Source organism: Dendropsophus ebraccatus, chromosome 11, assembly GCF_027789765.1.
Source record: "Dendropsophus ebraccatus isolate aDenEbr1 chromosome 11, aDenEbr1.pat, whole genome shotgun sequence".
NCBI lineage: Eukaryota > Metazoa > Chordata > Amphibia > Anura > Hylidae > Dendropsophus > Dendropsophus ebraccatus.
Window position 1 is genome coordinate 97,616,603 of NC_091464.1, and position 13,730 is coordinate 97,630,332.

Consider the following 13,730-nt stretch of genomic DNA (forward strand, 5'->3'; position numbering starts at 1 on the left):
GGTGTGACGTCGGATGGAGGCGGTGTTATGTCAGAAGGAGGCAGTGTGAATTCAGATGGAGGCGATTTCATGTCGGGGAGGCGGTTTGATGTTGGATGGAGGTGGTGTGATGTAAGGAGGAGGCGGTGTGATGTCAGGAGGAGGAGGTGTGATGTCAGGAGGAGGCGGTGTGATGTCAGGAGGAGGTGGTGTGATGTCAGGAGGAGGGGGTGTGACGTCGGATGGAGGCGGTGTGAAGTCAGGAGAAGGTGGTGTGATGTCAGGGGGTGGTGGTGTGATGTCAGATGGAGGCGATTTCATGTCGGGTGGAGGCGGTGTGATGTCAGGGAGGCGGTGTGATGTTGGATGGAGGTGGTGTGATGTCGGATGGAGGCGGTGTGATGTCAGGGGGAGGCGGTGTAATGTCAGATGGAGGCGATTTTATGTCGGGTGGAGGAGGAGGTGTGATGTTGGATGGAGGTGTGTGATGTCAGGTGGAGACGGTGTGATGTCACAGTGAGGCGGTGTGATGTCAGGGGAAGGCGGTGTAATGTCAGATAGAGGCGGTGTGATGACAGGGGGAGGCGGTGTGATGTCGGATAGAGGCGGTGTGATGTCAGGAGGAGGCGGTGTGATGTCAGAAGAAGGCGGTATGAAGTCGGCTAGCAGTGTGATGGCGGGTGGAGGCGGTGTGATGTCGGGAGGAGGCGGTGTGATGTCAGGAGGAGGCGGTGTGATGTCAGGAGGAGGCGGTGTGATGTCAGGAGGAGGCGGTGTGATGTCGGATTGAGGTAGTGTGATGTCAGATGAAGGTGATGTGATGTCACTGGGAGTCGTTGTGATGTCAGGGGGAGTCGGTGTGATGTCAGATGGAGGTGATGTGATGTCAGATGGAGGTGATGTGATGTCAGGGGAAGTCGTGATGTCAGGGGGAGTCATGATGTCAGGGGGAGTCGGTGTGATGTCAGATGGAGGTAATGTGATGTCAGGGGGAGTCGTGATGTCAGGGGGAGTCGTTGTGATGTCAGGGGGAGGCGGTGTGATGTCAGGAGGAGGCGGTGTGATGTCGGATGGAGGTGCTGTGATGTCTGGGGGAGGTGGTGTGATGTCGGATGGAGGTGCTGTGATGTCAGATGGAGGCGGTGTGATGTTGGGTGGAGGCGTTGTGATGTCAGAAGGAGGTGGTGTGATGTCAGGAGGAGGTAGTGTGATGTCACAGGGAGGCGCTGTGATTTCGGATTGAGGTGTGGGATGTCAGGTGGAGGCGGTGTGATGTTAGTAGGAGGTGGTGTGATGTTGGGTGGAGGTGGTGTGATGTCAGCAGGAGGCGGTGTGATGTCAGATTGAGGCATGTAATGTCACTTAGAGACGGTGTGATGTCGGCTGGAGGCAGTGTGATATCGGGAAGGCGGAGTGATGTCACTGGAAGGCGGTGTAATGTTAAGTGGAGGCGGTGTTATGTCAGGAGGAGACAGTGTTATGTTGGATTTAGGCGTGTGATGTCAGGTGGGGGTGGTGTCGGATGGAGGAGATGTGATGTCAGGAAGAGGCGTGTGATGTCACCAGGAGGCGGTGTCATGTCACTAGGAGGCAGTGTAATGTCGGGTGGAGGCGGCTATGATGTCACCCGGAGGTGGTGTGATGTAGGGTGGAGGCAGTGATGACGTCAGGTGGAGGCGATGTGATGTCAGAAAGAGTCGTGTAATGTCCGGTGGAGGCGGTGTAATGTTGGGAAAAGGCGGCGTGTTGTCGGATGGAGGCGATGTGATGTCAGGAGTAGGCGGTGTGATGTCGGGTGGAGGCGGTGTGATGTCGGGTGGAGGCCGTGTGATGTAGGGTGGAGGCGGTGTGATGTCAGGAGGAGGCGGTGTGATGTCAGGAGGAGAAAGTGTGATGTTGGATGAAGGTGGTGTGATGTCAGGAGAAGGTGGTGTGATGTCAGGGGGAGGCGGTGTGATGTCAGAAGAAGGCGGTATGATGTCAACTAGCGGTGTGATGGCGGGCGGAGGCGGTGTGATGTCAGGAGGAGGCAGTGTGATGTTGGATGGAGGCAGTGTGATGTCAGGGAAAGGCGGTGTGATGTCAGGAGGAGGCGGTGTGATGTCAGGGAAAGGCAGTGTGATGTTTAATGGAGGGGGTGTGATATCAGGAGGAGGCGTTGTGATGTCAGGGAAAGGCGGTGTGATGTCAGGAGGAGGCGGTGTGATGTTGGATGGAGGTGCTGTGAAGTCAGATGGAGGCGGTGTAATGTTGGGTGTAGACGATGCGATGTCGGGTGGAGGTGGTGTGATGTCAGAGGGAGGCAGTGATGATGTCAGGAAGAGGCGGTGAGATGTCAGGTGGAGGCGGTGTGATGTCACCGGGAGGCGGTGTGATGTCGGGTGGAGGTGGTGTGATGTCAGGTGGAGGCGGTGTAATGTCAGGTGGAGCGGGGTGATGTTGGATGGAGGCAGTGTGATGTCAGGAGAAGGCGATGGGATGTCAGGGGGAGGCGGTGTGATGTCAGGTTGAGGTGGTGTGATGTCAGGGGAGGCGGAGTGACATCGGGTGGGGTGGTGTGATGTCAGGGGAAGGCGGTGTGATGTCAGGGGAAGGCGGTGTGATGTTAGGAGGAGGTAGTGTGATGTCACCGGGAGACGGTGTGATGTCAGATGGAGACAGTGTGATGTCAGGAGGAGGCGACGATGATGTCAGAGGGAGGCGGTGTAATGTCAAGAAAAGGCGGTAAGATGTCAGGAGAGACGGTGTGATGTTAGGAGGAGGTGGTGTGATGTTACATGGAGGCGATTTTATGTCGGGTGGAGGCAGTGTGATGTCAGGTGGAGGCGGTATGATGTCAGGTGGAGGCGGTATGATGTCGGGGAGGCGGTGTGATGTTGGATGGAGGTGATTTCATGTCGGGGAGGCGGTGTGATGTTGGATGGAGGCGGTGTGATGTCAGGAGGAGGCGGTGTGATGTCAGGAGGAGGGGGTGTGATGTCAGGGGGTGGTGGTGTGATGTCAGGGGGTGGTGGTGTGATGTCAGATGGAGGCGATTTCATGTCCGGTGGAGGCGGTGTGATGTCGGGGAGGTGGTGTGATGTTGGATGGAGGTGGTGTAATGTCAGGAGGCGGGGGTGTGACGTCGGATGGAGGTGGTGTGATGTCAGGGGATGGTGGTGTGATGTCAGATGGAGGCGATTTCATGTCAGGTGGAAGCGGTGTGATGTCGGGGAGGTGGTGTGATGTTGGATGGAGGCGGTGTAATGTCAGGTGGAGGCGGTGGGATGTCAGGTGGAGGCGGTGTAATGTCAGGTTGAGGTGATGTGATGTCAGGGGAGGCGGAGTGACATCGGGTGGAGGTGGTGTGATGTCAGGTGGAGGTGGTGTGATGTCAGGGGAAGGCGATGTGATGTTAGGAGGAGGTAGTGTGATGTCACCGGGAGACGGTGTGATGTCAGATGGAGACAGTGTGATGTCAGGAGGAGGCGACGATGATGTCAGAGGGAGGCGGTGTAATGTCAAGAAAAGGCGGTAAGATGTCAGGAGAGGTGGTGTGATGTTACATGGAGGCGATTTCATGTCGGGTGGAGGCAGTGTGATGTCAGGTGGAGGCGGTATGATATCAGGGGGAGGCGGTTTGATGTCAGATGGAGGCGATTTCATGTCGGGGAGGCGGTGTGATGTTAGACGGAGGCGGTGTGATGTAAGGAGGAGGCGGTGTGATGTCAGGAGGAGGGGGTGTGATGTCAGGGGGAGGCGGTGTGATGTCGGATGGAGGCGGTGTGATGTCAGGAGGAGGGGGTGTGATGTCAGATGGAGGCGGTGTGATGTAAGGAGGAGGCGGTGTGATGTCAGATGGAGGCGGTGTGATGTCAGGGGGTGGTGGTGTGATGTCAGATGGAGGCGATTTCATGTGGGGAAGGTGGTGTGATGTAAGGAGGAGGCGGTGTGATGTCAGGAGGAGGCGATGTGATGTCAGGGGGTGGGGGTGTGATGTCAAATGGAGGCGATTTCATGTCGGGTGGAGGCGGTGTGATGTCGGGTGGAGGCGGTATGATATCAGGGGGAGGTGGTGTAATGTCAGATGGAGGCGATTTCATGTCGGGGAGGCGGTGTGATGTTGGATGGAGGCGGTGTGATGTAAGGAGGAGGCGGTGTGATGTCAGGAGGAGGGGGTGTGATGTCAGGGGGAGGCGGTGTGATGTCAGGAGGAGGGACGTGTGATGTCAGGGGGAGGCGGTGTGACGTCGGATGGAGGCGGTGTTATGTCAGAAGGAGGCAGTGTGAATTCAGATGGAGGCGATTTCATGTCGGGGAGGCGGTTTGATGTTGGATGGAGGTGGTGTGATGTAAGGAGGAGGCGGTGTGATGTAAGGAGGAGGCGGTGTGATGTCAGGAGGAGGCGGTGTGATGTCAGGAGGAGGCGGTGTGATGTCAGGAGGAGGTGGTGTGATGTCAGGAGGAGGGGGTGTGACGTCGGATGGAGGCGGTGTGAAGTCAGGAGAAGGTGGTGTGATGTCAGGGGGTGGTGGTGTGATGTCAGATGGAGGCGATTTCATGTCGGGTGGAGGCGGTGTGATGTCAGGGAGGCGGTGTGATGTTGGATGGAGGTGGTGTGATGTCGGATGGAGGCGGTGTGATGTCAGGGGGAGGCGGTGTGATGTTGGGTGGAGGCGTTGTGATGTCAGAAGGAGGTGGTGTGATGTCAGGAGGAGGTAGTGTGATGTCACAGGGAGGCGCTGTGATTTCGGATTGAGGTGTGGGATGTCAGGTGGAGGCGGTGTGATGTTAGTAGGAGGTGGTGTGATGTTGGGTGGAGGTGGTGTGATGTCAGCAGGAGGCGGTGTGATGTCAGATTGAGGCATGTAATGTCACTTAGAGACGGTGTGATGTCGGCTGGAGGCAGTGTGATATCGGGAAGGCGGAGTGATGTCACTGGAAGGCGGTGTAATGTTAAGTGGAGGCGGTGTTATGTCAGGAGGAGACAGTGTTATGTTGGATTTAGGCGTGTGATGTCAGGTGGGGGTGGTGTGATGTCACTTGGAGGCGGTGTGATGTTGGATGGAGGCGGTTTGATATCAGGGGAAGGCGGAGTGATGTCACTAGGAGGCGGTGTGATGTTGGCTGGAGGCGGGGATGATGTCAGGGGGAGGCAGTGAGATGTCACCGGGAGGCGGTATGATGTCGGGTAGCAGTGTGATGGCAGGAGGAGGCGGTGTGATGTCAGGGAGGTTTAGAGGTGCCCAAGGGTTGAGGGAAGTTCGGGTGTCCAGGTATTCCAGGATGCAGGTTGTCCAGGTTTGGGGGTCCAGGTGGTCTGGGGAGGCGGTGTATAGAGCCAAGGCCGGAGGGGATATACAGAGGGAAGGTGTATAGAGCGGAGGCCGGAGGGGATATACAGAGGGAAGGTGTATAGAGCGGAGGCCGGAGGGGATATACAGAGGGGAGGTGTATAGAGCCAAGGCCGGAGGGGATATACAGAGGGAAGGTGTATAGAGCGGAGGCCGGAGGCGATATACAGAGGGGAGGTGTATAGAGCCAAGGCCGGAGGGGATATACAGAGGGGAGGTGTATAGAGCGGAGGCTGGAGGGGGTATACAGAGGGGAGGTATATAGAGCGGAGGCCGGAGGGGATATACAGAGGGGAGGTGTATAGAGCGGAGGCCGGAGGGGATATACAGAGGGGAGGTATATAGAGGGGAGGCCGGAGGGGATATACAGAGGGAAGGTGTATAGAGCGGAGGCCGGAGGGGATATACAGAGGGGAGGTATATAGAGGGGAGGCCGGAGGGGATATACAGAGGGGAGGTATATAGAGGAGAGGCCGGAGGGGATATACAGAGGGGAGGTGTATAGAGCAGAGGCCAGAGGGGAGGTATATAGAGCCAAGGCCGGAGGGGATATACAGAGGGGAGGTATATAGAGGGGAGGCCGGAGGGGATATACAGAGGGGAGGTATATAGAGGGGAGGCCGGAGGGGATATACAGATATAGAGAGGAGGCCGGAGGGGATATACAGATATAGAGCAGAGGCCGGAGGGGATATACAGATATAGAGCGGAGGCCGGAGGGGATATACAGATATAGAGCGGAGGCCGGAGGGGATATACAGAGGGGAGGTATATAGAGCGGAGGCCGGAGGGGATATACAGAGGGGAGGTGTATAGAGCCAAGGCCGGAGGGGATATACAGAAGGGAGGTGTATAGAGCAGAGGTCGGAGGGGGTATACAGAGGGGAGGTATATAGAGCGGAGGCTGGAGGGGGTATACAGAGGGGAGGTATATAGAGCGGAGGCCGGAGGGGATATACAGAGGGGAGGTATATAGAGCGGAGGCCGGAGGGGATATACAGATATAGAGCGGAGGCCGGAGGGGATATACAGATATAGAGCGGAGGCCGGAGGGGATATACAGAGGGAAGGTGTATAGAGCGGAGGCCGGAGGGGATATACAGAGGGGAGGTGTATAGAGCCAAGGCCGGAGGGGATATACAGAGGGAAGGTGTATAGAGCGGAGGCCGGAGGGGATATACAGAGGGGAGGTGTATAGAGCCAAGGCCGGAGGGGATATACAGAGGGAAGGTGTATAGAGCGGAGGCCGGAGGGGATATACAGAGGGGAGGTGTATAGAGCGGAGGCTGGAGGGGGTATACAGAGGGGAGGTATATAGAGCGGAGGCCGGAGGGGATATACAGAGGGGAGGTGTATAGAGCGGAGGCCGGAGGGGATATACAGAGGGAAGGTGTATAGAGCGGAGGCCGGAGGGGATATACAGAGGGGAGGTATATAGAGGGGAGGCCGGAGGGGATATACAGAGGGGAGGTATATAGAGGGGAGGCCGGAGGGGATATACAGAGGGGAGATGTATAGAGCAGAGGCCAGAGGGGAGGTATATAGAGCCAAGGCCGGAGGGGATATACAGAGGGGAGGTATATAGAGGGGAGGCCGGAGGGGATATACAGAGGGGAGGTATATAGAGGGGAGGCCGGAGGGGATATACAGATATAGAGAGGAGGCCGGAGGGGATATACAGATATAGAGCAGAGGCCGGAGGGGATATACAGATATAGAGCGGAGGCCGGAGGGGATATACAGATATAGAGCAGAGGCCGGAGGGGATATACAGAGGGGAGGTATATAGAGCGGAGGCCGGAGGGGATATACAGAGGGGAGGTATATAGAGCGGAGGCCGGAGGGGATATACAGAGGGGAGATGTATAGAGCAGAGGCCAGAGGGGAGGTATATAGAGCAGAGGCCAGAGGGGATATACAGAGGGAAGGTGTATAGAGCCAAGGCCGGAGGGGATATACAGAGGGGAGGTATATAGAGGGGAGGCCGGAGGGGATATACAGAGGGGAGGTATATAGAGGGGAGGCCGTAGGGGATATACAGAGGGGAGGTGTATAGAGCAGAGGTCGGAGGGGGTATACAGAGGGGAGGTATATAGAGCGGAGGCTGGAGGGGGTATACAGAGGGGAGGTATATAGAGCGGAGGCCGGAGAGGATATACAGAGGGGAGGTATATAGAGCGGAGGCCGGAGGGGATATACAGACATAGAGCGGAGGCCGGAGGGGATATACAGATATAGAGCGGAGGCCGGAGGGGATATACAGAGGGGAGGTGTATAGAGCGGAGGCCGGAGGGGATATACAGAGGGAAGGTGTATAGAGCGGAGGCCGGAGGGGATATACAGAGGGGAGGTGTATAGAGCAGAGGCTAGAGGGGAGGTATATAGAGTGGAGGCCGTAGTGGATATACAGAGGGGAGGTATATAGAGGGGAGGCCGGAGGGGATATACAGAGGGGAGGTATATAGAGCGGAGGCCAGAGGGGATATACAGAGGGGAGGTATATAGAGCGGAGGCCGGAGGGGATATACAGAGGGGAGGTGTATAGAGCAGAGGTCGGAGGGGGTATACAGAGGGGAGGTATATAGAGCGGAGGCTGGAGGGGGTATACAGAGGGGAGGTATATAGAGCGGAGGCCGGAGGGGATATACAGAGGGGAGGTATATAGAGCGGAGGCCGGAGGGGATATACAGAGGGGAGGTATATAGAGCGGAGGCCGGAGGGGATATACAGATATAGAGCGGAGGCCGGAGGGGATATACAGATATAGAGCGGAGGCCGGAGGGGATATACAGAGGGGAGGTGTATAGAGCGGAGGCCGGAGGGGATATACAGAGGGGAGGTGTATAGAGCGGAGGCCGGAGGGGATATACAGATATAGAGCGGAGGCCGGAGGGGATATACAGATATAGAGCGGAGGCCGGAGGGGATATACAGAGGGGAGGTGTATAGAGCGGAGGCCGGAGGGGATATACAGATATAGAGTGGAGGCCAGAGGGGATATACAGATATAGAGCGGAGGTCGGGTGGGTCTTGTGTAGGACCCTAAGGATGTAAGGTCATGATGATGGCTTTAGAGACTATCCAATGTGTACATGTTGTCACTGTCATATGATGTCACTCTCACATGATGTCACTCTCACATGATGTCACTCTCACATGATGTCATGCCTCTAATCTCATCTTATCTTTATTTTGCAGACTGTTCGGCACGGTTTTCCCTATCAGCCCACGGCTTTAGCGTTTGATCCGGTGCAGAAGATTGTGGCGATTGGCACACGCGGCGGAGGAGTGCGGATGTATCCTTTACTGTCTGCCCTGGGCCTGGAGCGATGGGCGGGGGGAGATGGGCTCCCCCTGTGGATGGTGAGGGGCTGGGGGGGGGGGGGGAGGTGGGCTCCTCCAGTGTCCTGACTACCCCCCCTGACTTCTCCCCCTAGTGCCCTGACTACACCCCCTCAATGCTCCCCCTAGTTTCCTGACTACACCCTCTGACTGCTCCCCCTAGTGTCCTGACTACCCCCCCAGACTACACCCCCTGACTGCTCCCCCTAGTGTCCTGACTACACCCTCTGACTGCTCCCCCTAGTGCCCTGACTACACCCTCTGACTGCTCCCCCTAGTGTCCTGACTACACCCCCTGACTGCTCCCCCTAGTGTTCTGACTACACCCCCTATTGTCCTGACTACACCTCCTAGTGTCTGGATTTCACCTCCTAGTGTCCTGACTACACCTCCTAGTGTCCTGACTACACCTCCTAATGTCCTGACTACACCTCCTAATGTCCTGACTACACCCCCTAGTGTCCTGACTACACCCCCTAATGTCCTGACTACACCCCCTAGTGTCCTGACTACATCCCCTAATGTCCTGACTACACCTCCTAGTGTCCTGACTACATCCCCTAATGTCCTGACTACACCTCCTAGTGTCCTGACTACATCCCCTAATGTCCTGACTAAACCCCCTAGTGTCCTGACTACACCTCCTAGTGTCCTGACTACACCTCCTAGTATGCTGACTACACCTCCTAGTGTCCTGACTACATCCCCTAATGTCCTGACTACACCTCCTAGTGTCCTGACTACATCCCCTAGTGTCCTGACTACACCCCCTAGTGTCCAGACTACACCCCCTAGTGTCCTGACTACACCTCCTAGTGTCCTGACTACATCCCCTAATGTCCTGACTACACCTCCTAGTGTCCTGACTACACCTCCTAGTGTGCTGACTACGCCCCCTAATGTCCTGACTACACCTCCTAGTGTCCTGACTACATCCCCTAGTGTCCTGACTACACCCCCTAGTGTCCAGACTACACCCCCTAGTGTCCTGACTACACCTCCTAGTGTCCTGACTACATCCCCTAATGTCCTGACTACACCTCCTAGTGTCCTGACTACACCTCCTAGTGTCCTGACTATACCTCCTAGTGTCCTGACTACACTCCCTAGTGTCCTGACTACACCTCCTAGTTTTCTGACTACACCTCCTAGTGTCCTGACTACACCTCCTAGTGTCCTGACTATACCCCCTAGTGTCCTGACTACACCTTCTAGTTTTCTGACTACACCTCCTAGTGTCCTGACTACACCTCCTAGTGTCCTGACTATACCACCTAGTGTCCTGACTACACCTCCTAGTGTCCTGACTACACCCCCTAGTGTCCTGACTACACCCCCTAGTGTCCTGACTACACCCCCTAGTGTCCTTACTACACCCCCTAGTGTCCTTACTACACCCCCTAGTGTCCTTACTACACCCCCTAGTGTCCTTACTACACCTCCTAGTGTCCTGACTACACCTCCTAGTGTCCTGACTACACTCCCTAGTGTCCTGACTATACCACCTAGTGTCCTGACTACACCCCTAGTGTCCTGACTACACCCCCTAGTGTCCTGACTATACCTCCTAGTGTCCTGACTACACCCCCTAATGTCCTGACTACACCTCCTAGCTGCCTGACTACATCCCCTAATGTCCTGACTACACCTCCTAGTGTCCTGACTACACCTCCTAGTGTCCTGACTACACTCCCTAGTGTGCTGACTACACCTCCTAATGTCCTGACTACACCTCCTAGTGTCCTGACTACACTCCCTAGTGTGGGGACTACACCCCCTAGTGTCCTGACTACACCTCCTAGTGTCCTGACTACACCTCCTAGTGTCCTGACTACACTCCCTAGTGTGCTGACTACACCCCCTAGTGTGCTGACTACACCTCCTAGTGTCCTGACTACACCCCCTAGTGTCCTGACTACACCTCCTAGTGTCCTGACGACACCTCCTAGTGTCCTGACTACACCTCCTAGTGTCCTGACTACATTCCCTAATGTCCTGACTACACCTCCTAGTGTCCTGACTACACCCCCTAGTGTCCTGACTATACCTCCTAGTGTCCTGACTACACCCCCTAATGTCCTGACTACACCTCCTAGTGTCCTGACTACATCCTCTAATGTCCTGACTACACCTCCTAGTGTCCTGACTACAACTCCTAGTGTCCTGACTACACTCCCTAGTGTGCTGACTACACCCCCTAGTGTCCTGACTACACCTCCTAGTGTCCTGACTACACTCCCTAGTGTCCTGACTACACCTCCTAGTGTCCTGACTACACCTCCTAGTGTCCTGACTACACCTCCTAGTGTCCTGACTACACCTCCTAGTTTCCTGACTACACCCCCTAATGTCCTGACTACATCTCCTAGTGTCCTGACTACACCCCCTAGTGTCCTGACTACACCTGCTAGTGTCCTGACTTCACCTCCTAGTGTCCTGACTACACCCCCTAATGTCCTGACTACACCTCCTAGTGTCCTGACTACACCCCCTAGTGTCCTGACTACACCCCCTAGTGTCCTGACTAAACCCCCTAATGTCCTGACTACACCTCCTAGTGTCCTGACTACACCTCCTAGTGTGCTGACTACGCCCCCTTATGTCCTGACTACACCTCCTTATGTCCTGACTACATCCCCTAATGTCCTGACTACACCTCCTAGTGTCCTGACTACACCTCCTAGTGTGCTGACTACGCCCCCTAATGTCCTGACTACACCCCCTAGTGTCCTGACTACACCTCCTAGTGTCCTGACTACACCCCCTAATGTCCTGACTACACCTCCTAGTGTCCTGACTACACCTCCTAGTGTCCTGACTACACCCCCTAGTGTCTTGATTTCACCTCCTAGTGTCCTGACTACACCCCCTAGTGTCTTGATTTCACCTCCTAGTGTCCTGACTACACCTCCTAGTTTTCTGACTACACCTCCTAGTGTCCTGACTACACCTCCTAGTGTCCTGACTATACCACCTAGTGTCCTGACTACACCTCCTAGTGTCCTGACTACACCCCCTAGTGTCCTGACTACACCCCCTAGTGTCCTTACTACACCCCCTAGTGTCCTTACTACACCTCCTAGTGTCCTGACTACACCTCCTAGTGTCCTGACTACACTCCCTAGTGTCCTGACTATACCACCTAGTGTCCTGACTACACCCCCTAGTGTCCTGACTACACCCCCTAGTGTCCTGACTATACCTCCTAGTGTCCTGACTACACCCCCTAATGTCCTGACTACACCTCCTAGCTGCCTGACTACATCCCCTAATGTCCTGACTACACCTCCTAGTGTCCTGACTACACCTCCTAGTGTCCTGACTACACCCCCTAGTGTGCTGACTACACCTCCTAGTGTCCTGACTACACCTCCTAATGTCCTGACTACACCCCCTAGTGTCCTGACTACACTCCCTAGTGTGGGGACTACACCCCCTAGTGTCCTGACTACACCTCCTAGTGTCCTGACTACACTCCCTAGTGTGCTGACTACACCCCCTAGTGTGCTGACTACACCTCCTAGTGTCCTGACTACACCTCCTAGTGTCCTGACTACACCCCCTAGTGTCCTTACTACACCTCCTAGTGTCCTGACGACACCTCCTAGTGTCCTGACGACACCTCCTAGTGTCCTGACTACATTCCCTAATGTCCTGACTACACCTCCTAGTGTCCTGACTACACCTCCTAGTGTCCTGACTACACCCCCTAGTGTCCTGACTATACCTCCTAGTGTCCTGACTACACCCCCTAATGTCCTGACTACACCTCCTAGTGTCCTGACTACATCCTCTAATGTCCTGACTACACCTCCTAGTGTCCTGACTACAACTCCTAGTGTCCTGACTACACTCCCTAGTGTGCTGACTACACCTCCTAGTGTCCTGACTACACCTCCTAGTGTCCTGACTACACCTCCTAGTGTCCTGACTACACCTCCTAGTGTCCTGACTACACCTCCTAGTTTCCTGACTACACCCCCTAATGTCCTGACTACATCTCCTAGTGTCCTGACTACACCCCCTAGTGTCCTGACTACACCTGCTAGTGTCCTGACTACACCTCCTAGTGTCCTGACTACACCTCCTAGTGTCCTGACTACACCCCCTAATATCCTGACTACACCTCCTAGTGTCCTGACTACACCCCCTAGTGTCCTGACTACACCCCCTAGTGTCCTGACTACACCCCCTAATGTCCTGACTACACCTCCTAGTGTCCTGACTACACCTCCTAGTGTCCTGACTACACCCTAGTGTCCTGACTATACCTCCTAGTGTCCTGACTACACCCCCTAGTGTCCTGACTACACCCCCTAGTGTCCTGTCTATACCTCCTAGTGTCCTGACTACACCCCCTAATGTCCTGACTACACCTCCTAGCTTCCTGACTACATCCCCTAATATCCTGACTACACCTCCTAGTGTCCTGACTACACCTCCCAGTGTCCTGACTACACTCCCTAGTGTGCTGACTACACCTCCTAGTGTCCTGACTACACCTCCTAGTGTCCTGACTACACTCCCTAGTGTGCTGACTACACCCCCTAGTGTGCTGACTACACCTCCTAGTGTCCTGACTACACCCCTTAGTGTCCTGACTACACCTCCTAGTGTCCTGACTACACCTCCTAGTGTCCTGACTACACCTCCTAGTGTCCTGACTATACCTCCTAGTGTCCTGACTACATCCCCTAATGTCCTGACTACACCTCCAAATGTCCTGACTACACCTCCTAGTGTCCTGACTACACCCCCTAGTGTCCTGACTACACCTCCTAGTGTCCTGACTACACTCCCTAGTGTCCTGACTATACCTCCTAGTGTCCTGACTACACCCCCTAATGTCCTGACTACACCTTCTAGGGTCCTGACTACATCCCCTAATGTCCTGACTACACCTCCTAGTGTCCTGACTACACCTCCTAGTGTCCTGACTACACCCCCTAATGTCCTGACTACATCTCATAGTGTCCTGACTACACCTCCTAGTGTCCTGACTACACCTCCTAGTGTCCTGACTACACCTCCTAGTGTCCTGACTACACCCCCTAATGTCCTGACTACATCTCATAG

At 55.2% G+C, this 13,730-nt stretch overlaps 1 protein-coding gene across 3 annotated transcripts in view; it reads left to right on the forward strand.

Moving 5' to 3' along the window:
* The window catches only part of STXBP5L (syntaxin binding protein 5L), a 244,647-nt gene that overhangs the window by 25,689 nt on the left and 205,228 nt on the right, over positions 1-13,730 (forward strand). For all 3 annotated transcript variants that reach the window (XM_069944600.1, XM_069944597.1, XM_069944598.1), the window contains exon 2: positions 8,511-8,608. In XM_069944600.1, the coding sequence (XP_069800701.1) occupies positions 8,511-8,608 (98 nt within the window). The remainder of the gene's footprint in view (positions 1-8,510; positions 8,609-13,730) is intronic.